General features: G+C 38.5%; 2 protein-coding genes across 3 annotated transcripts; both read right to left on the bottom strand.

Moving 5' to 3' along the window:
- Positions 1 to 35: 35 nt before the first annotated feature.
- Positions 36 to 7,172, bottom strand: LOC133315439 (uncharacterized). Its single transcript, XM_061517070.1, has 6 exons — positions 7,161 to 7,172; positions 6,868 to 7,066; positions 3,725 to 3,849; positions 3,213 to 3,362; positions 1,117 to 1,175; positions 36 to 171 (listed from the first exon to the last, which is right to left on the bottom strand). Exons 1-6 carry the CDS (start codon positions 7,170 to 7,172, stop codon positions 36 to 38), a joined length of 681 nt encoding a protein of 226 aa, XP_061373054.1.
- Positions 7,173 to 9,104: 1,932 nt separating this feature from the next.
- On the bottom strand, positions 9,105 to 17,993 carry LOC133315438 (ankyrin repeat-containing protein At5g02620-like). 2 transcript variants are annotated; one of them, XM_061517069.1, is made up of 5 exons: positions 17,928 to 17,991; positions 17,723 to 17,822; positions 16,963 to 17,432; positions 15,780 to 16,189; positions 9,105 to 10,246 (listed from the first exon to the last, which is right to left on the bottom strand). In XM_061517069.1, the coding sequence occupies exons 3-5, from the start codon at positions 17,384 to 17,386 to the stop codon at positions 9,404 to 9,406; spliced, it is 1,677 nt and encodes a 558-aa protein (XP_061373053.1). In that variant the 5' UTR covers positions 17,387 to 17,432; positions 17,723 to 17,822; positions 17,928 to 17,991; the 3' UTR covers positions 9,105 to 9,403. The 2 variants fall into 2 exon arrangements, with proteins under 2 accessions (XP_061373053.1, XP_061373052.1); XM_061517068.1 differs by having other exon boundaries at positions 17,723 to 17,993.
- Between the last annotated feature and the right edge of the window lie 5,280 nt (positions 17,994 to 23,273).

Genomic DNA, 23,273 nt, shown 5'->3' with positions numbered 1-23,273 from the left:
CAAAGAAATAATGTATGGACAGGCATGAAAGTGTCTCAGTCGAGGTAGAAGAGAGTCACTATCTTCCGCAAATTTTTAGCTTCTTGACAAGTTTCCATGAGCAACCTACTATCATGGAAAGCAAAGCAGATGATTTGCTGTACGTGTGAAATGATGTCCATGTTACATAACCTGCATTCAAAACATTCGAAAAAAAATAAAATAATATCCTAATATTACATCTATGAAAGCATAGCTTGCTAAAATAATTTAAACAAGCTACCAATAGTTGGAAAAGACACCAAGCTCATTCATCAAATTCACATTAGACTACAAGCTCAACCTGTCATGTCAGTGCAACTGTACTTAGCATGAAAAATAAAATTTGCAATATAAGATCCCAAAATCAAAAAGTCTATTTTTTTTTATTTCACCAATTTCTTGATTATCCGACTAATCTGGTTGGATCACAAAAGCAACAGAATTTTCCCTACAAAGTTTATTCAAAAACGTAAAATATGGATAGGCTTACAGATTATAACATTTGAACTCATTAAGAGGGGTGAGAAAGTAGTTTCCCTTAGAGGATGAAGTAAATCAATGTAACAGTGACAAATGAGGCAGCAATATGAATCACAGCTCAAAGAGGGTCACCGTTGAAGTCTCAGGCAAGTTGAGGATCAAGGAGGAGGCGTTTGGGCTCGGTTATAGCTGGTGGATGGTGATTTCAGTAGAGTTTCAAAATAGAGATTCCCCTAGCATGGGAAGTGTGATGCCAAAACCGTTTTCTAGCCTTGTGGCCTCCACTTAGGTGTGAGACTGCGTGACTCCTCACGTGTAAAAATCATTCATGTATGAAAGTGAGGAATAATCAAGTGTAAATTGAGTGAGGTGGCCTTGCCGGATGATCCAAGGGAAAGCTTGGATACTTGGATAGGCCATCTAGCTACTCCATAATATTATTCAACCATACGTGATGCCATAAAATCTTTTAAGTGCTGCTATACCCATATAAGAAAAGCAAGACACACTTAAAACATGGGATAAAGATAATTAGATACTCGTTCATTCCTTCTATGTAAATTATTTTAAAGAATAAATTGTGAAAGACAATAAGAAAAAGCATGTAGTATAAACCTGCTGGCTTCTATTAAGGGTAGATGATCGTTGTGGGGCTTCTCTATCACATTTTTTACCTGCACATTCCATAATCATTGAAATCACAACCAATGATTGAAAAATAATACAAAGCCAGCCAGTCAAACCTGAAAAACTAGGAAGCAGTTCAACAGCCAGTGTGTTCAACACCTAAAAACTATTTTCTGCCAAAACCAGTTAAAAAAAATTCAAAACACTAAGAATCGGTTGAACTGCTCAAATCAGTCACGGATTTCACTGTTGTGGCTTGTCAAACTTCAAACTGGTTTACTTTTGGCCATTTTCTAAAACTTCTTTGCCTAAAATGAGTTCTTTAGAAGGGAGAAAAGAAGGAAATTATAATGCGGGGAAAGTAAGATATCTGCCAAAGCATTAATAACAAAAAACACAAAGGAACAAGAAGTAAACTAAGAAAGTATCAAAGCTACCCAATCTCTCAGTAGATATGACACCTCCCTTGAAAAAGCCATGGGAAGAATACCAAAGATAAGCTACAAACATAATTCTATTTCTTACCAATCTGATAATACGGCATTGAATAACTTTTGAAAGGATCAATATTTCAAACCCGTTCATGGGATTGAAATTTGAAAATAATCATGACGTGTAACTCTGTTTCATGCTCACAAGATTTCACTTTTATCCAAATTTGTTTTCTACTCCATCAATTTATGTTAAAATTAACATATAGTATGCCAAATAAATAAAATTATTAACCAATTGACCACATACTTGTAATTATTTAAATTGTGAAATTTACTGTGCAAGATCAACATGATAATTGATAACTAGGTACAATTAAACAGTTAGATTAATTAAAATAATTTTCGACAAACAATTATTAGATGGTTTACGTGTAGCATGTTAACATATCCAAATCCAATATAAATAAAAGAAATGCCATATATTTTCTTTCTGAAGGACAAAAGAATCAGACAAACCGTGATACAATCACACACAAAGAAACATAAACAGAGGAACAGATGTTCCGTAAACAAACTTATTGTTGGAATTAATGAATGAATTAATGTACAATGATCCATTGGTTATGAATAAGAAGTGGGTTAATAAAGAAAAGAGAAAAGGGAAGATGAAGAGGTGTGTGGGTTTCAACAAGTCCCACATTGGACAATTAGTAAGAAGTGGGAGAGTATATAAGCTCCCACTTCCCTCTCTTAGATTGGCCCTTGGGTCACTACATGTTTTATGTAGGGGGAGGAGCTAGGTGAGCATTGGTTCACCGCGCGCGCCGCCGTCGCCGTCCGTCCGGCCGGCTCAGTTCATAGTGTGTAATAAAAAATAATTTTTTATTAAATTATTTTTTAATATTTTGTCCAAAAACCGTCAGACACGGCGGTTCGCCGCCGGCGACTGTTCATCGTGACCGGTCAGTGTCTATAAATAGACACTGACACCTTCAGAAATTCATCCAGTTTTTCCTGCACTTAAACTCTGCCGGAATTTTTCTCCTTCCGGTTTTGCATACTGTTGTTCATCCTCCGGTGTGATTTCTTCTGGCAATTGTTGTGTTCGTTTGGGCTGTTGATTGGTAGTGCCATCATTCTTCAGACGTAATCCGTTCTATCCTGGGAGACAAGTGTCCATCAACCTTAGGCATCAGTGAGGGGGCAAATTGTCTTAAGGAGACACGTTCTGTGGGCTCAGATTTAATTCCTCTACTTCTGACATATCATTCTATCTGATTTCATCATTCTGCTTGCATCATCATCTGATTTCAAGTAAGTCAGTTCTTTAATTTTAATATTTATAATTGCACAGTGATAATTCTGATCATCTACCTCCTCTGGTTCTATACATGGGTTCAATCTTTTAGTGATATAATATCACCCACTGTCTTCAACAACACTTACTACCAGGTTAAAGAACAATCATAAGGAAAGGGCAAACCCTAGTACACAAAGCTCCCTGATTTTGCAAGGGTAGGGGTAAGGGTTGATTATATGTAGCCTTACCTTTGCTTTTTTGCAAAGAGACATTTATTTAGACTCGAACCATGACTTTCTGGTCACAAAGGAACAATTGTGAATTGTATAAACACTGTCCTTAAACCTTACTTTTGATAATAACTCTTGACTCTCAGGCAACTGTTTTTTTAAACTTTGAGGCAATATCACGGTGAGCAACTCTGGTTTCTCTGCCCTTAAAGCACCTCGAATAACAGCAACATTAGTCCCAGATGCTCCAGATGTATATTTGTGGTTTTTCTACAAAAAAAATAAAAAAATGTCATTAACAAATGGAGGTGAAGTAAGAGACAGATGTGGGAATTTGACAACAAATAATTGAAAGAACTTGTACTTATCACCATATTATATGCTCTACAAGCATGAATAAAAAAACAAAAAACCACTCCCTATTTAACCCCGACTAGCAATGGTAGGGGTGGGGGCAATCCTTATACACAAGCTTACTCTAGCATATTTTTGCAAAGAGACTGTTTCCCGGATTCGAAACCATGACTTTTCAGTCACAAAGAAGCATCTCTACAACTGCTTCTGACTCGCCCTCTTTAGCATGCATGTGATCATATTTTAAGATATGTTGGATTGAAGTCACAACATCTTACAGTTATAACCATAGCATAGCTAAGAATCTCAATTAGTTCCTGGTGCATAAATCCCATGTTTCGTGTCCCAAAAAAGCCAATAGCTCTAGGTCCTTGTTGTTGAATGGCCAATATAATGACCCTAACTGGTAAATCTTAGTTAGAGATTTAATTTAAGGATTTAAATGCCATAATTAGATTCAGTGAGTGATTTCGAGTATTTTGACTGTAATCATGACTAGGTTATGAACAGTGCGTTCTGTCGGAGAATTCGCAGTCTTGTGAATAAACCGGTAGAGCTTAAATAAGCAAAATGATTTTAGAGACATAATTTGACAATTCTGACTCCATATATGAGTTCAGAATGAAAAATTGTATAGTCTGGCACTTTCCGTGAAAATCTCGTGAATAGTGTTTCTACCGGATATTTAGTACTGCTGTTTAAGCAACCGGTAGAGTCCAGAAACAAATAATTGATGAAATAATAATAAGAAAGTCCAATATATGCCAAGCAAGTCAATATAGGCCCAAGAAAATGATGAGTTGATAAGTTTCAAATTTCATAAATAAACAAAGTACAGTTAGTGGTTTCCAGTGCATTTCGTCAAAAACGGTGCAGAAACCACACTGCGAATTTTGAATATTGTTCCTTAGGAAATAAAAATTAATGTAAATGATTTTAGAAAAATAAAAATATGTTCGTAGCTTGAAGTGGGTTCCGGGTCAATTTAAGTAAAATACGCGTTAAAGAAACAACCGGTAAAAAGAGTCACTTATACAAATAGGTCCCCTCCACTTAAAATTACACTATTCACATTAGCTTCATCTTCTTCTCTCTGTTCAAGGCCGACTTGCTCTCATGGGAAGGGGTTAGGGTTTGGCTTTGTTCCTTTTGATTTTCTCCTTCATTATTCAACCAAAACACAAAGATTATAACATGAAATTGATTGGAAACTATCCAACAAATCCATTCCACCTATCAATTTGAGTTTTCGTTGAGAGTTTGGTGAGTTCTTCCTTCCCCCAAATTCGTGTTACTATTCATCACAAGGGAAAAATGGAGCTTTTCATGGAGTTTTGCTTGGAGGATGTCCACTAGGCTTTGGGTAGTTGATTAGAGGTAACAAAACTCTAACCCTATGATTTTAGTCTTGTGATTTGTGTTGTGAAAAATTGTGAGCATATTTTGAGTGAGAAATAAATTAGTTCCCCACTTGAATTGATGGTAGATTATGAATGTGTTGTATATAGGAATGTAAGTAAGTATTTGTATATGTGAAAAATGGAAAAAAATCCATGGTGTGGACTCCCTTATGTTTCGGCTTTCATAGTGTAATGAAGGAAGGATGTGCAAAATTTTAATTTGGGTATTTGGAAGGTGTGAGATGTTGTCATATTTTATTTTAATAAAATATGTGTATTTCAAAGTATGAAAATGATAAGTCATGAAGTGAAATGGTTTGAAAAGAAATCATGGAAAAATATCTTGATTTCCTAAGTGTAGGCCCACGGTCTTTAAAAGTAAAATGGCATGATTTATGTTGGAAATTCTTAAGGGAATACTTGGTTAAATTAAAGAACACCAACGATTATAAAGAGGTCTAGACTTGTGTATTGGCATAGCATTGGCAAAAACATAAAGAAACGAAAAAAAAAGCGATAAAATGTATGCCTTATGTGAAAGCTAGGCATGATGGCATTTTATTAATTGGTATTTGTGGATTCTTGCTCTAGGTGTAGCTAGGGACTAAAAAGGAATCGGAATCTCTTGAAGATATATAAGTAACTTGAGCCACAAGTAAGCATATTGATAAAGCTTCAAGAGGTAAGCTCTACGTTTAAGGAGTCTTTTCCTACTTGAGTGCTCCACCATGGTTAGTGAACTGTGGTTGGATTGTATGACTGTTTTTGGATGCTTTGTATAGATGCATTCATATAGAGTTATTTGATGATATGATATGTTTTGTTCTGATATGACTTCGATAATATGATTTCTGTAATAATCTCTGGCCATTGATTGTATAGTACCCTGATGTCCGCTTTGGGGTCCTCCCTCGGGACTAATGGTGTACGCCTCTGATATGTCTGGTTCCGCTTTGGGGTCCTCCCTCGGGAACACGTGCGTTGATTTCCGCTTGGGGTCATCCTTTGGGAATGACAGCGCACGCCTCTGTTATGATATGAATATATGCTTTGTTCTGTTATAATATCTGTTATATGTGCATTGTATACTCTGTATCTAACTTTCATGCAGGAGTGAGCCAAGGGTATGGAGAATTCTCTATAAACCTGGAGCTTATTGAGATTTGTAATCTCACCCCTCGTTGGGGCCATATTTTCAGGTGCCCAGATCCCCGGTGAGACCTCTCTAGTCAGGGACGCGACCCGTGGCTGAGGATTTTAGACGGATTGGATTTTGAGTAGCTATTTTGGAGTATAGTGCTTTTATTTAGTATTTCAGTATTTTTGTGGATCATGATGTTAGATCCTTTATTTTGTATATGGCCTGTATATGTTTTGTACATGTCTGTCAGTTTGATGCATGTACATTTGAGTATTCAGACACGTTATATGATGATGTAGTATTCAGTTATGATTATGTTGGATTGCATGCTTTTAGATTAGCGGCACTGAGCCAAGTTATGCATGTGCCCATGGATGGGTATCTGATTATATTTGCATGACTGGTACTTCTGAATTGATGTGCTGTATAAACTGTTATCAGGAAATGCTTTTGAGTGGAATTGGAAAATCCCCAGTTGTCCGATTTATAGAGGAAACTCTGCTGGTTTTCGTTTATGCCGAGTAAGAATCAAAGTAGAAAAAGAAAAAGTTAGCTCGTATTTTTCGAAAGTTAAGTCTTCCGCTGTTTCTATTTATATCACATGCATATTAATTGAACCGGCTCGAGACGGGGATGTTACAAGCCAACCGCTCCCGCCAAAAATCATAACTCAATTCAAGATATTGTGCAACTTAAGGTTAAGCAAAAAACGGTTTGCCTTCAATTTGCATCAGAATTCAATATCAAAATCAGAAAAGACGAGTGCCTGTATAAATACTAAACCCACATAGCCTGATCATGATGGTAATAATGTTACGATTTTCCAATTATTAGTTCACACTTCACAGAGTTTATATAAGATTTGCAACAGAATGGTCACATACCTGTAGATAATCAACATCAGAAACAGGTTTGAACTCTGATACCAGAACTGACCCTGATCCTTCCACAACTGACTGGGCCTGCGTTGGTATTTGCATGCCTACTTCTTCATCAAAACCAAAAATGCATAACCCATTCTCGATTTCGTATTCCTGACTATATCTGTTTTGATCTCTCCTCATATGTCCACAAAGCCACTATACCAGTACATAAAAACAGAGTCCCTGGTAGTAAAAATTAGTGAAAAACAACTGCTCACAAGGAGTAGTGGTCATACAAGATAAAGCTCACGTGAGCACTCATCAAATGACCATATAGGCACCAACATAAAGGAATGTCAATTGACCCAAATCCCAATCGATTCACATGAATGTTACGATGTGTCAGAATAAAGATAAGGCTCTGGACTCAGCATAAAATTCTATAAACCAAGAAAACAATCCTACTCACAGCACATGCTTGACAAAAGTCACCAGGTTTATATTTACATTGACACAAAAAACTACTTATCTAAATAATACTAGGAAAAATGATAATAGCGAATGGAACAGGAATTTTAAGTTATTGATTAGAGTAATTTCATTAAAATTCAAAATCTGGCAGAGACAAGGAGCAGTTGCCTTGATATTTGAAAGGTTTCCTTCTCCTAATTTGAAGTACTAAGCTTCATTTACTACAGAGATGCTAGTTAATGCAGGTCAGAAGCCTTGGCTCACAAATTAGCTTGCCATCATATTTTCAGTAACCTCGCGTAATACAGTTCACCGATTAATACTGTTCCTCACTTGGCTCTCTGCTAGGTTCCTACAGAAGTTTCCTAGATTGGAATCGTTGTGCTCAACTGATGGCAGCAAGGGAATCAAACATGAAAGCGGCAATTTACCCCAAAGACAATCACATTGGAAAAAAGGCACACACGCCGACCGACCGTATCTGAAATGCTTAGCCTAAATAACGGATTGAATTACAAGACAAAAGGCTATATTTTGCCTCCGTATCAAAATATTTTATTTATTGATAAATAATTATCTCATGGTATCTCATGCAACAAAAATAAAATATTAGGGTTCACTATTTCCAAAAAAAAAAAAAAGTAGTGGACCTCACAATTTTATCTCTGCTGCATGAGATAATTATCTCATGCAACATTAAATCAATAGATCCTTTATTTATTTATTCAAGTATATAAATCTGCGTAATATACTCGAGTATATAAATCTGTATTCTAATAAATATTCAATATTTGAACTTTTTTAAACATATACTCAAATATATGGATCAGTACTTTAAGTATACTTATTGAGCAAAACTCATAAAAAGACGTGGTAGTTGAACTTGATCCCCATTGCCTGAAACATGATGCTTCCTTTCCATTTTATTTATTTATTTTTTTATTTTGTTTGTATGATTATGATAAATTGTATGATGTTGTATATTAATGAATTTGAAATTTCAGTTGTGTGTTTGCTCATTCTCAAATTCTTTTCATGAGTGATTGACTTGATTGAGGTACTGAATTATTGGTAAGTGGTATCGAATTTCAAAATAATATATAATAACTATTAAAGTTTGAATCTCGTTATTTTTTTTTTTTGAAGGTTACAAGGAATTGAACACAACACCCTACATTACACACACTCCTAATACTGTTCAATTAGGGGAGATTATATCCACATATTAAATAGACCTAATCCGACTCGGTACACACGTGCCAATAACCCCGTTTGGCAGTGGGCTAGGGAGAGCCCAATTAGGAAAAATCACCTTAATCCTGGAAGATTAAAATCTAGGTAAACGTTGTCAATTTTACTCTATGCCGAGGTAATACAATTATTTTCACGTTGTGTTATTCCATACAATCAATTTCACGTTACAATTCCATGGAATAGGTCCAATAGGACGTGTGGTTGAAGGCGCAATAAGGTTGAGGATACCATCCAGGGAGAGCATAAATTGGTTGTGATGTTTAAGAAAAAAATATAATATAATTAGTATCAAACTATAATATGATAATCTCTCATGATTGTAAGACGCTACCTTCTAACAATTGCTTGTTATAAAAAATTAAAGGGGCAGATAAATAGCCTTATTAAAAATGTCGCATCACAAAATCGCCTTATACAGCCTTGCAAATGTTGTTAGTGTAACATTAGTATACTTGTATTATTATTTTGCCTTAGTTATATAAATTTAGATTTAATTAAATTTTTATCTTATAGTTTTACAAGGGTTAAATTTCAATCATAATAATTGTATTCATTACTCTTAAATAATATAATAAAATATCATATCAAGTCTTTAACTGATTTAAGAGGGGATAATCATTTCACTAACATGATACCAAATCTGATAATATAACATCTCTTCTCCCCGCCATTTATTCTTCCTCTCCCTCCTTTTGTCTCGGTTTCAGTAGGCCAGCAATGATCATACCTTCTCTTCGTACAGTCTGATACTGAGTAGAAACTACCATTATCACTTCAAGAAAACGCGGGAGAATATAGGACAGTCCATGCAGATATATATGAACTATCCTAAAGTGCGTACATCCTCTTGTATTCACTGTTTAAAATCTCTTGGTCTGATATATGAGACATGGAAAACGAACGACTCTCGGCCCTCAACTTTGTCTCATCCATCCTATGCAAAATGACACAATAGCACATTGAGCCAATTGTAGAGAGCATTATCAAGCTTCCAATAAATGTAGCATATACAGCAAGCCATCTGGAGTGTGATCCCACCACCACGTATGTGAGAGAAATGAAGGCAATTGAAATGAAAAGGCAAGCCATCCACATGAGCTTGTTAATGACAAAAACAAGCTGCTTCTTTGCCTTTTGTTCAATCACAACTACAGAAGTTTGAACCACCACAACTGCCAGAGAGATGAATAATGCCAGGCTATCGAACACAAAAAAAATTAGGAAAGCTGCGTTTTTCGCAATATTTGCTTGTCCAAGTGAAAAACCCTGTGTTTTTTCTTCAACATATTGACCAGGGACTGTGAAGATAGCTGCAAATGCAACAGTAGCAATGAGAACGGCAACAATAGTAGCAGAGTTTATCGCATTGTTCAGGCCACTAATATGGAGTTTTTTCAGCTTCTTTGCAATTTTCTGGACCCTCACTCCAGTCTGACGTGTTTGTTGGAGTTGGGATTGCACATCATGCTTTATGTCACTGACAGTCTGCTTAAGTTGCTTTGATGCATTTGGAGGCTTCCCTTGGTCAATGGAATTGGCAGCCCCAGCATTCCTCAATATGGAGACAAGTTCTGGACTTCCAAATTTTTCTCCAACGTCAAGAGGAGTCTCTCCAGCCTTGTTCGTAGCATTGATGTTGATACCCTCCATTAATAACAAGCAGCGGACATTCTGCAGTTAATAATGACCATTTTAGAATAGATATTAGAAGCCAAATTCTATACATTATCTCGGTATTAACTTTATCTTACTAATAAAAAAAAATTCAGACGCTTAAACCTTATTCTTGGAATAATACCAATTCATAAGATACCCTTGCATTATTGTGTTCTGTTCTACATAATTCGAAAAATTATTCTGCATACGTTTCCTCTATGAGTTCTCATTCATTCTTTGAGCTTCCAATAGAGTGCGTGCGTGTGCGTGTGTATATATATATATATATATAGGGTCAAGATCATTTTACACCAGTGTAAGTTACACTCTCAATCTTGTCCGTTGATCCCACTTATATCTAAAGGCTCAAATTTTTTAGTAATGTGAGCCATTGAATACAAGTGGATCAATAATCAAGATTGAGTGTAAGACTTCTAACTCTTACACCGGTGTAAGAATATCCTACCCCATATAAGAATAATAAGTCTTACATCAAATCTTTAGCATTGATTTCTGTGTATCTAACGGTTATGACTTATGATTTATTGAAAATTAATAATTAATTAATGACCCAATAAATCACAATTGTTATATTCACGGAAATCATCGTTAAGATTTAGTATAAGACTTATTATTCTTACACTGGTATAAGAATAATAAGTCTTATACCAAATCTTAGTCATTAATCTCCATGGATAGAGATCAATGATTATGATTGAGTGTAAAACTTATTATTCTTATACCGGTATAAATTGATCCTATTCCATATATATATATACACACACACACACACACACACACGAGAAGAGACCTTTTGAATCCAGAGTAAGAATAATAAGTCTTACTCCCCATCTCAGTCATTGATCTCTTTGCATCTGACGATTACAATTTATTAGAGATTAATAATTAATTAATAAATATAATTCAATAAATTACAACCGTTAGATGCATGAAGATCAACAGTTGAGATGTGAAGTAAAACTTATTATTCTTTCACCGGAGTCAAAAGATCTCTCCTATATATATATATTTCAAAGCAGCCAAATTGGGAAGGCAAAACCAGTAACACAAGAATATACAAAATTAACAATACATTTATCCCTAATTAGTTGAGGTCAACACTGGATAAATCATATAAAAACAAGGACAAATTAAGAAAAATAAATAAAAAATAAGAAAAGATAATATATATATATATATATATATATATATATATATATATATATATATAAATATAGAAACATTTTATCTATCCACAATGCTAATAGCTTTCTTTCATTCTATCCTAAGATAAACCACATATCAATCTATTTACTTCATTAAGACTTGTTTTATTACCTTTCTCCAAGTAAATTTTGGCTGACCTCTTCCTTTCTGTATATCATGCTCCATAATAACAAACTTCTTTTCTTACCGGAGGATATAAGGGTCTTTGGAGAACACGTCCTGACTATCTCAATTTATATTCTCTCATCTTTTCTTCCACCATTATTAATCCAGCTTTTTGCCGAATACCTTCATTTCATATCAATTGTTATGACCACACAACTTTTTCACAACATTCTCATTTCTGCTACTTCATTCTATGCTCATGTTTTTGTGTTGACCAACATTCAGCTCCTTATAGCATTGTAGCCTTTCTAGATGTTATATTAAATCTTCTTTTTAACCTAAGAGGGATTTTATGATCACATATAAATCTTAATGCACTCGCCATTTCGTCCAACCTACTATGATTCTATGGTTTATATCCTCATCATAAAAATGCATATTTCATAGGTACCTCATTTTCTAGCATATTCATGAATTCTTATCTCTTCCTCTTGGCTGTGGCAAACTCACTCTATGTATTCAGTCTTACTCTAACTTGATGTAAATCCTTTGGACTCCAACGTGCTTCTCCATAATTCAAGTTCAGTTTTAAAACCAACCGTAGTGATGCCGAGACTGCATAGAAAAAGTGGCTAACCAGAAAGTTGGGATTTAATAAATAGAAACCCTTGAGTTCTCAACTTCAATAACTAAAAATAAAATAAAATTCAACTCCTTCAATAAAGGTCTTAAGCATCCTTTAATAGACTAATTAGACATCAATTCAAAATCATAAAAATAAATATAACAATAAGTGCTTCTAAAAATAAATAAATACAATTAAATTATCCAAAATATGTCTCAAATCTTATATCTCAAATCAAGCCAAATTTGTTGCTTTCTTATTTTGCCAAATAAATCACAATGAAATATGCAGCTTCATTTGGACTTGGATTTTATCATATTTCAAATTGTTGCTTCTTTGAATGTGCGAGTCATGCTTAATGAGAAGGGTTTATATAAATTTATGTAAATTGTGACGAACAATTTTTTTTTTTTGGTAAACATCGTGATGAACAATTTATTATAGGGAACAACTGTCAACAATAGTTTTGAAAATGGATAATTGAAAATTATCCTTAAATGGAGATAATAAAGAAATTCATTTCTTTCGATTCCGTACGGCTGGATCACCTCCTTTTCAGGGAGATCTTATGCTTGTTGGGTAGAATTCAAAAAGAACATATCCTATTATATAGTTTATATATAATATAACGCTATAAAATAATAAACATATACTATTACATATAGAATATGGGATAAGTTATTCTACCTACCTTTTTTTTTGCCTACCTTTGCTTACCATTCTAAAAGATCATTGGATCAGAATCTTAATTAACATTTATCTTTCTCTCTCCTCTTTAGATTCTGATTTAACGGTATTGGAGAGTGGTAGACAAAGGTAGGAAGAAAAAATGGTAGGTAGAATAACCTATCTCATAGAATATATATAAAATAGACATATAGAATTCAATAAAATTTGTTCTCTCTATCGCGAGATAGAGCAACTTGGTAGCTCACAAGGTTCATAATCTTGAGGTCACGGGTGCTCCTTTTTTCGCCCTCGTGTGGCGACATGGGGGAAAAGAAAAGGAAAGAGAGGGATGAAATTTCTCTCGCTTTTGGCATAGCGGGCCTCGGCGGGAGGCCCGCACGACAGGCTATTTTTTTCTTTAGGAGAATATTACCATGATAATGAATTGTTGGTTTGACCTTGAACAAAAGGCCCACGTTGAAGACTAGGGAGAAACACTGCACCACCGTCAATGAAGTGAAAGGAAGTATGTTGCATTATTTGAAATATGAGTCTAGTATGGTATTTGAAATATGTCATGAACCAATTCTTTTAAAAGCTTAAGCTTTTAGGTGAAGGCATGTGAATATTTCTATCACGCCCCCATGTAATAGCCTTTGGGCTTTAGACATTGACAATACATAAGTATACTCTACGTTATGTTAAAATTCAACTTTTATTTAGAATGGGGTCCGATGGGAGCAAGACTACGAGGGTGTATGGGAGGAAGCGTCATAGGGGATCTAAACCACACACCAGTACTGAGGTGGCATAATCGACCAAGGGATATTTCAAATGGCATATGGGGTCAAGGAGGTGGTTATGCACGTATTTGGTGAACGAAATGGTTGCTAGGAGGATTATTCTGAGAATTTTGGCTTGGAATTGGGACTGGGAGAGTCCAGAAGCCTCTCTAACGCTCTAGGTTACCTTTTGTTCTTTTTTTTTACTCATTGTACACTGAAACACCATGGCTGGAAGCTATTATACCAGTACTTTGTATTTCCATTTACATGTATATCAGTAAAAGTGCAATATGCTTCTGTGACAATTCTTCGAATTTATTCTCTGTTGATCCTCAAACCCACCAACTTGTATCAAAGCTCCCGATCCGAGAGCCCCGAATGGTTGTGACAAGAAGGATGGAAGCTTGATTTGAAACGCTGAAAGACCAAATCAAAACATCGGAGGAGAATCAAGAGGGGATACCAAGGCTCCTATGTGGAAAAAGGCAAAATAAAGAACAAAAGGTAACCCAGAGCATTACAGAGGCTTCTGGACTCTCCCAATCCCAATTCCCAGAATAATCCTCCTAGAAACCATTCTCTTCACCAAATACCCACATAAACACCTCCCTATACCTGCACGGCTTCACCATCTCCCTAACCCCACATGCTATATAGAATATCCCTTTAGTCAATTATGCCACCTCATTATTGGTGTGTGGTTTAGATCCCCTACGACGCTTCCCTCCATACACCCTCATAGTATTGCTCCCATTAGGGTGTCACGGATTGAACTCTAGACACTTGGTTATAGAGGCCCAAAATTATAAACTTACCAGTTACCACTAATATGCACCGGAGGGCTTAAAATTTTAATTTCGGTAAATATGTAATGATAATCAATCATCCAGACCTTCACCCTGCCTCTTATTTAAACAGATACACTTTATAGATCTTGGGCCTTTTCATATTTTTGCTATATCTAGGCCTAATGCATATTTTTTCAATAAGGAAAATCTAACACCTTTTAGAGGCCCACCTTAGCCTCCTTATTGTTTCCATTTGTTTCTGCAGGCCCCAAATCTTCTGAAGTTCCCAAATTTCCTATTGTTTCTTAGTCATTCAACGTACTAGAGGTTGACCTAGATGATATATATGTCGGCTCTCCAATTCCTCCTTTTCACCACTACTTTGGGAAATTGAAGGACTGTTTTGGTTCAGATGCAACATCGACCCAGAGGATGATTTTCATTAGTTAGATTCAGTCACATTGGCTCTTTCTATGTCTTTTTACTCTTCAGAGGAGAGTTCTTCTCAATTGGGGGGAATTCTGCATATTAGGCTATTATTTTACTATTTAACTTAGGGATTTCATTGATTTGGGATTATTTATTGTTATCTTTTATTAAGGATTTTATTATATTCTAGATTATCCAATTCTAGCTTAGAACAATAACAACTTATTAGGGTGTTTGGCTATATTGGGTCTATAGATTCATCATGGTTATCTAATATTTGAGTCTGAGGAGCACCATACCCTTAAGGAGTACTCCTTGCTTATTAGGGGAGTACCAAGCCAAGAAGAGTACTCTTGGATTGTTCTGCATCATAGAGGCAACAAAAACTCTTATTTAAAAGCAACCTCGAGTTTATCAAAAGATCAGGATAAGAAACAACAACCTAATTGGCTTCCCAAACCTGAATTATGTGCATTTATTAATCTCTTTATAAATTTCAATAACGGTCTCAACCCCAAAGCCTCGACACCCTACTTTAGAGATTTTTTAGATTTTTAACTTTAAATTCATGGCTCTGCCCCTGTGACTGATATTGCTACATGGATCCCAGTACACCATAGTGCAAACAAGAAGAAAATAAAATTAACAAGTAAGTCGACGATCATTTTGTTTAATGGCCAATATGGCCACCAACAACCATGGTAGTAGCCATAATGCGGCAAACAACTGTAATTTCTCTTTATGGTAGCATGCTTATTTTTGTGCTTATCTATTTTCTGTCAATTTCTAATCCACAAGAACAACTAATAGACATGGAAGCACATTCATCCCTAAAAAGAAATAAAGAACAACTGTCTATATAATTAGTTTATCAAGGCTAATAAGTATATAAAATGAATTAGAAAAGAATAAGGATGAACCTGCGCACGGCCTTTCTTTGTGGCAATATGCAATGCTGTATTTCCTTTATTATCCTCTAGACTTAAAACTGCAGGGTCAGGTTTTACCAATTCCAGCAAAATCTCTTCATTTTGCCCTTTCACAGCCATGTGCAGTGCTGTTTGACCTTTCTTATCAGTCCTAAATCCAGTGCTTGAATCCTTGTTTACTAAGGCTTTCACAACTTCCAAATGTCCCATTCTAGCCGCAGAGTGAAGGACAGTCTTACCATTATTCCTGGCTATTTTTGCAAGGTTTGAATCTGACTCCAAAAGGAGATTAACCACATCAATATGACCTTGAGTTGCAGCTGTGTGTAAAGCTGTTGAATTGGACAAATCTGTGGTCATGGCCAAGTTGGGGAAGGTTTGTAGCAGTTCTCTCAGCACCTCTGCAAGATTCTTTTTTCTCAGTCAGAGCTATAGTGAGAGACATGTAATAACAGACATGCTATATTTGTGAAAAATATCTTTGTTACTCCTTGCTTGGGCTTCTCACCCAAGATAGTGTATCTGAAACTTAAATTACACAACGATCTGAAAGACAAGCAGCATAACCATTGAAGCCAAATATAAGGTTATAAAATTAATAAACTATAATTTTGAGATTAGATCTACATGTCATTTTGAGGGTTCTTTTGCTGGTATCGAACCCAGTTGTTGCATGATATAAGAAAAGCTCTAAACCAATAAGCTACTCGGGAAACCTGCAGATCTACATGTCAATTTACTGACAATCCACAATAATAAACTTCTCTAATTTCATTTTTTCCCCTTCATTTTCAATATGCATAAAGAGAGACGAGTGCATTAGCTGGCAGTGAGGGATGGAGGAATATAGGAAAGAAGAATAGAATAATTCCTGGACAATATTTCTTTAACCAGGAAACACAATTGTCCAACCACTTTCTTAAACAAATCAAAAGTTGACACATCCTAATTGCTGCTTACTCAAGCAAAATATTGGGAAAACACTAAAAGGACAGTATGGATTTTGGGTTTTGGTTTACATCTTCACTATCTAAGAAGCAATAAGTAAGATACACACCCACTCACAATATTTTTAGGATATTAATCATGCATTGACCTAGTAAAACTGTTGACAAAAAAAAAATAAAAAAATTATAGGGATCTGGCCCAAACATAATGCTATATTGTATCTTACCAAGATGACCCTGCTTGGCAGCGACATGGAACGGATCATAGCCATTTCTAGCAGCAATAGAAGCAGTTTGCAGGTCCAAGTACTTCAGTATCTCGCTAACAACCAGAGCATGCCCATTCTCTGAAGCGACATAAAGAGGGGTCTCCCCCTCTACATTCTGCTTAGCCAACAAATCCTTCGATTCATAATTAGCATAGTTTTGAATTATCTCTTTCACTTTACTCAAGTTCCCTGACCGAGCTGCTAAATGAATTGGTAAGTCACCTCTTTTCCCAGGTGATTCCTTGCTCTTCTTCCTCTCGCTTCCCATGAAGCTGAGCTGCTTCTCCATCACAATGCGAAAACTTTTCTGTTTTTCCATAAATCCGCGAAAACTCTTCTGTTTTTCCATTGTAGATGAGCGAAAACTGCTCTGTTTTTCCATAATCACTTCAAAAATCTTCCTGTGGCACCAACGGAATTTTCTCTCTCTGCATGAGCCAACGAAAAAATGACAAGACCATCAATTTAAATCCGCAAGTTAAACTTAAACAATCCTATAATCTGGTTCGTACGTATTAAACCCACTTAATTAATTAATTGAATAAATTAATAAAGTCATCAAGAGTCCAAATGGTACCAAGAAGAAAACCAAAAGGCAAAAACTACTTTATCTAATCATCTTCTTCACCATCCGCGACTTGGTAATCAAAGAAACACCAAAGACTGGAAAGGCAAACTAATATAATATCATCAATTACCGGCAATTAATTCATAATACCTTGATGCTGAGGTCTATGAAGTTGGATAGATAAACAGATCGAAACCCACGGCAAATCGGGAAGCCCAGAAACCGATTTCCACAAGCTTCAGACTTTAAACTGTTCATAAGCTAAAAAACAAAGGATCACTTGAGACCCGTATGCATCTAAAATTTCATCCAAATACGAAACAAATAATTTTTTTGGAACGAAGTCCCAACTGACCCTAATACTGCCATCAACAAGAACAAAGTAATTTGCTTTATCCTATGCAGAACATACGAGGATAATCATCTCCAGACACCGGCCAAGACAACTCAAGAAGGTTTTGCTTTCAAATATGGCAATTTCACGGGAAAAAATAATTTAAATATATTATTTTTTTTGGCTTACTTTTGCTTATCACTCTCTAATACAATTATTTGCTTATCAGTCTCTAATACAGTTATATCATAATCTAAAGAGTTTTAGAGTGATAACAAAAGTAGTCAGAAAAAATAATAAATAGAATAAATATCTCTAAATATTATTATTTAAATAAAAATTTAGTAAAACATAATACTTTATAACCAATTTACGAATTTACGGCCCAAAATTGAGCAGAACATCGAGCTTACTTTTGGGTCGCGACAATTTTGAAGCAACTCACCCGATGACACAAGTGACACAAAATTTTCAATAGATTTGGTGTAAACTTTGAAAGATCATAATTTTTAATTTAGATGTTCAAATTAGATATTTTTTTTATTGAGATCTACGTAATGATATGTGATTGAAGGAGATTTGGTAAAAAATGTTTCAATTTTTTTTCAAATTTGCAAAAATGGTACCACCACAAGAGAATTTTATCATCCAAATTTTTCCAAAAAATGGACAACATAACTTTATTTGCTAGGAATGTTTCTAATCATGGCACTGGTTTTCTCTCCATCCACACGCATAGGCAATAGCTGAATGACTTAATTCAGTCTAGGAGAAAAACAAGTTATCTTGTTTATTATATAGAGATCTAGTAGCACCCCAAATGCATATATTCTTCAATTTTTTGTCTACTCTATCACGTGCCCAAATGTTCTTGTTACACTTGTGATCTGAACCTATTATATGATAAGTAGTGGCCCTATTGCTAAAGGCCAAAAAAGCCTAAAGAACCTTTGTGACATGGCCAGAAAGGCAATCCATCCCGCGTAGGAAGCATGGATCTCACTAACTTGGCCAGCAAGCCAAAACGTGACTTAGCTTAGAAGGAACCGTCATTGTTGGGATCAGCAACTCAGACAAGTTGGCCTCCTTCAGGAGCCAATGGAAGAATGAAAGCTCCTACTTGCCACCATACCTACTGAGTCTACTATAAAACATAGGCTTGCCCATCAAGGAACAGTCTGAGAGAGACCACCCCTCTCCACCAATAAACGTGAACACCGCCTTATAAAGGACGATGATAAACACGGTGCTCGAGCATTATAAATACAGAGGCCATTGTCCAGGTATGATATCTCTCTTTGAATATTAAATGACTTGACCGTCAGAGTGCCTTTGCAAGTACCTCAGTCGCTTTCATACTACCCGGATAAGCAAAAGCGCTGCCCAACCATCTCGCAACTCAATCCACCATCTCGTCGAGCATCTCGCATTCTTAGCATCAACACATCTATCTTTCCTTCTCTTCATCAACATTATCTGCCTAATCTAGTGCACAGGTTACCTGAACCTTGACATCAGTCTGATATACAAGTTACCTGAACCTTGGTACCAATACTTAAGGAATGAACCTTAAGTTTAAAGAAAAGTATAATATACAGGTTACCTAAACCCTGATATCAGTTGAAGAAAAATCTAGTACACAGGTTACCTGAACCTTGGTACCTACGCCTAAAGGTTTGAACCTTAGGTTTCAAAGAAAAGGAAAAAATGATATACAACCTCGTACTAATGCCTAAGGCTTGAACCTTAGGTAAGTACCACACATATCAAATGAAGCGACATCAAATTCAAACACTCAACTATCTCGCCCAAAGCGCATCAAGATTAAAAAAAGGTACACAATGAATATTTGATATGAATTATGCGATAACTATAATGCAGGCCTAAAATGAATACTAGACAAGTATCATATGAAAGGCATGCTTGATTGAACCCGGGGGTAGCCAGGGTGCACCATGGGCTAGCCGTGGTGCACCAGGGACCTACGTGGGGCACCGGGGCCATCCGTGGTGCACCAGGGACCTACGTGGTGCACCTGGGGCTAGCCATGGTGCACCAGGGACCTACATCGTGCACAAGGGTCAATCGTGGTACACTCGGCGCAAGCCGTGGTGCACCCTGGGCTAGCTGTGGTGCACCCGTGGACTAGCCGTGGTGCACCCGGGGCAAGCTGTGGCACCAGGGACCTACGTGGTGCACTGGGGTCAGCCGAGGTGCACCCAGGGCTAGCCGTGGTGCACCAGGGTCACACGTGGTGCACCCGGGGCTAGTCGTGGTGCACCCGGGGATAACCGTGGTACATCCAGGCTAGCCATGGAGAGCCAAGAACCTACGTGGTGCATCAGGTTCAGCCGTGGTGCACCCGGGGACTAGTCGTGGTGCACTAGGGACCTACAAGGTGAACCACGGCTAGCCCCGGGTGCACCACGGCTGACCCCGATGCACGACGTAGGTCCTTGGCTCACCATGGCTAGCCCTGGGTGCTCCACCGCTATCCCCGGGTGCACCACATCTTACCCTGGTGCACCACGACTAGCCAGGGACCTACGTGATGCACTCAGGGCTAGCCGCGGTGCTTCAAGGATCTACATAGTGCACCAGGGCCATCCGTGGTGCACTTGGGGCAAGTCGGGGTGCACCTGGACTTACGAGGTGCACCCGTGGCTAGCCGTAGCACCACGACTAGCCAGGGACCTACGTGATGCACCCAGGGCTAGCTGTGGTGCACCTTGAACCTACATGGGGAACCTAGAGCTAGCCGTGGCCCGGGGCAAGCTGTGGTGCCCCAGGGACAAACATGATGTATCAGGATAAGCCGTGGTGCACTCGGGGCTAGCCGGGGTGCACCAAAGACCTACGTGGTGCACCAGAGTCAACTATAGAGCACCCAGGGCTAGCCGCAGTGCACCTGGGCTAGCCGTGGTGCACCCGGGTCTAGCTGTGTTATACCAGGGGCCGACGTGGTGCACCGGGGTCATTCGTGGTGGACAAGGGACCTACGTGGTGCACCCTTGGCTAGCCGTGGTGCACTAGGGACCTACATGGTACACTGGGATCAGCCGTTGTGCACCAGGGGCTAGCCGCGGTGTACCCGGGACTAGCCGTGGTGCACCCTGGGCTATTTGTCGTGTATGAGGGACCTACGTGGTATCGGCCGTGGTGCACCAGGGACCTACGTGGTGAACCCAGGCTTAGACGTGATGCACCCAGGGCTACCGTGGTTCACCCTTGGCTAGCCGTGGTGAACTAGAGACCTACGTGGTGCACCCGGGGTCAGCCGTGGTGCACCCTTAGCTAGTCGTGGTGCACTAGGGACCTACATGGTGCACCGGGGTCAGCTGTGGTACACCGGGGCTAGCCGTGGTGCACCATTGGCTAGCCTTGGTTCATCAGGGACCTACATGGTGCACCTAGGGCCAGCCGTGGTGCACCCTTGGCTAGCCGTGGTGCACTAGGGACCTACATGGTGCACTAGGGTCAGCCGTGGTGCATCCGGGGCTAGGCGTGGAGCACCTTGGGCTAGTTGTGGTGTATGAGGGACCTATGTGGTACACTTGGGTTAGCCGTGGTGCACTCGAGGCTAGCCGTGGTGCACCCTTGGCGAGCCGTGGTGCATCAGGGACCTACGTGGTGAACCCGGGGTGAGCCATGGTGCACCCAGGACTAGCCGTGATGCACTAGGGACCTACATGGTGCATTGGAGTCAGCCGTGGTGCACCCGGGGCTAGCTGTGGTGCACCCTTGGCTTGCTGTGGTGCACCAGGGACCTACGTGGTTCACCCAGGGCTTGCCGTGGTGCACCAGGGACCGACGTGGTATACCGGGGTCAGCCATGGTGCACCCGGGGCTAGCTGTGGTGCACCAGGGACCTATGTGGTGCACCACAGCTAGGGTTTAGGGGTTATGGGTTAGGATTTAGGGGTTTAGGGTTAGGGTTTGGGGTTTAAGGTTTAGAGGTGAACATTAGACATTTCCTCTCTTTTGGGAGATCTGTGGTTAAGTTTAACCACCCCAAAACCTTGTTCTTGTGAGAGAACAAAGGTAACCACTGAGTTTCCTCCCAGTCAGCGCTTAATTTAATATCTTTAGCTAGACATGTTACTTACCTCTCAGTTCTCTGGAGAAGATGTTGAGGAGACTTCAGTGTCTCCTGGTAGTTTTCCTAGTGTTCTGGTGTTAAGGCTAGCAGCTATTTGTCCCAGATGGGACTCAATATTTCTGACAACAGCATCGTTCCTGGTAACATATTCCTTAACATAATTATCTAAGGTATTGATACGTTGATCTTCTCTAGGGAACAGAGCATAGTTGGGTCTTCTTTGTGGATCATATGCTCCATTTCCTCCATTGCTGCCTTGTTTGTATTGTTGTTGACTGTTATATGGTCTCTAGTTCATGGGTGGTCTCCATTGAGGATTATGGTTCTGATCCTTCAGTATGGTGACTTTAGAATTCTGATTGTCGTTGCATCTTGCATATTGATTATCTCTGGTCTGAGTGAAGTTTCTGTTCTCAAAATTTTCAGTATAACACACCAAGGCTGTGGAGGGACAGTCTGTTGAATCATGATGATCACCATATGTTGAGCACAGTTCACTCTTAGAGGCTGAGTTATAAGACCTCCACTCTTCGTTGTTCTTTTTCAGCCTTTAGAGTCTTCATTTCATTCATTAGTGCAGCCAGTTGGGCTCCCATGGCAGTTTGTAGGGCTGTGCGTAGGTCAGGTCGGGTCAGGTTTTTGTCCAACTCGACCCAAATTGGTTTTTATAGGTCAGGTATTTTGACCCGACCCGCTTTAATTTGATCAAAGTCAGGGTTTAGGGGTTTAGGGGTTTAGGGGTTAGGGGTTAGGGGTTAGGGGTTAGGGCCAGATTCCAGGATTCCAGGATTCCAGGATTCCAGGATTCCAGGATTCCAGGATTCCAGGATTCCAGGATTCCAGGATTCCAGGATTCCAGGATTCCAGGATTCCAGGATTCCAGGATTCCAGGATTCCAGGATTCCAGGATTCCAGGATTCCAGGATTCCAGGATTCCAGGATTCCAGGATTCCAGGATTCCAGGATTCCAGGATTCCAGGATTCCAGGATTCCAGGATTCCAGGATTCCAGGATTCCAGGATTCCAGGATTCCAGGATTCCAGGATTCCAGGATTCCAGGATTCCAGGATTCCAGGATTCCAGGGATTCCAGGATTCCAGGATTCCAGGATTCCAGGATTCCAGGATTCCAGGATTCCAGGATTCCAGGATTCCAGGATTCCAGGATTCCAGGATTCCAGGATTCCAGGATTCCAGGATTCCAGGATTCCAGGATTCCAGGATTCCAGGATTCCAGGATTCCAGGATTCCAGGATTCCAGGATTCCAG

The sequence above is a fragment of the Gastrolobium bilobum genome, unplaced genomic scaffold (assembly GCF_033153095.1).
Source record: "Gastrolobium bilobum isolate Gb01-03AN ecotype WA unplaced genomic scaffold, APGP_CSIRO_Gbil_v1 utg71447, whole genome shotgun sequence".
NCBI lineage: Eukaryota > Viridiplantae > Streptophyta > Magnoliopsida > Fabales > Fabaceae > Gastrolobium > Gastrolobium bilobum.
This window is presented reverse-complemented; position numbering and strand designations above follow the sequence as displayed.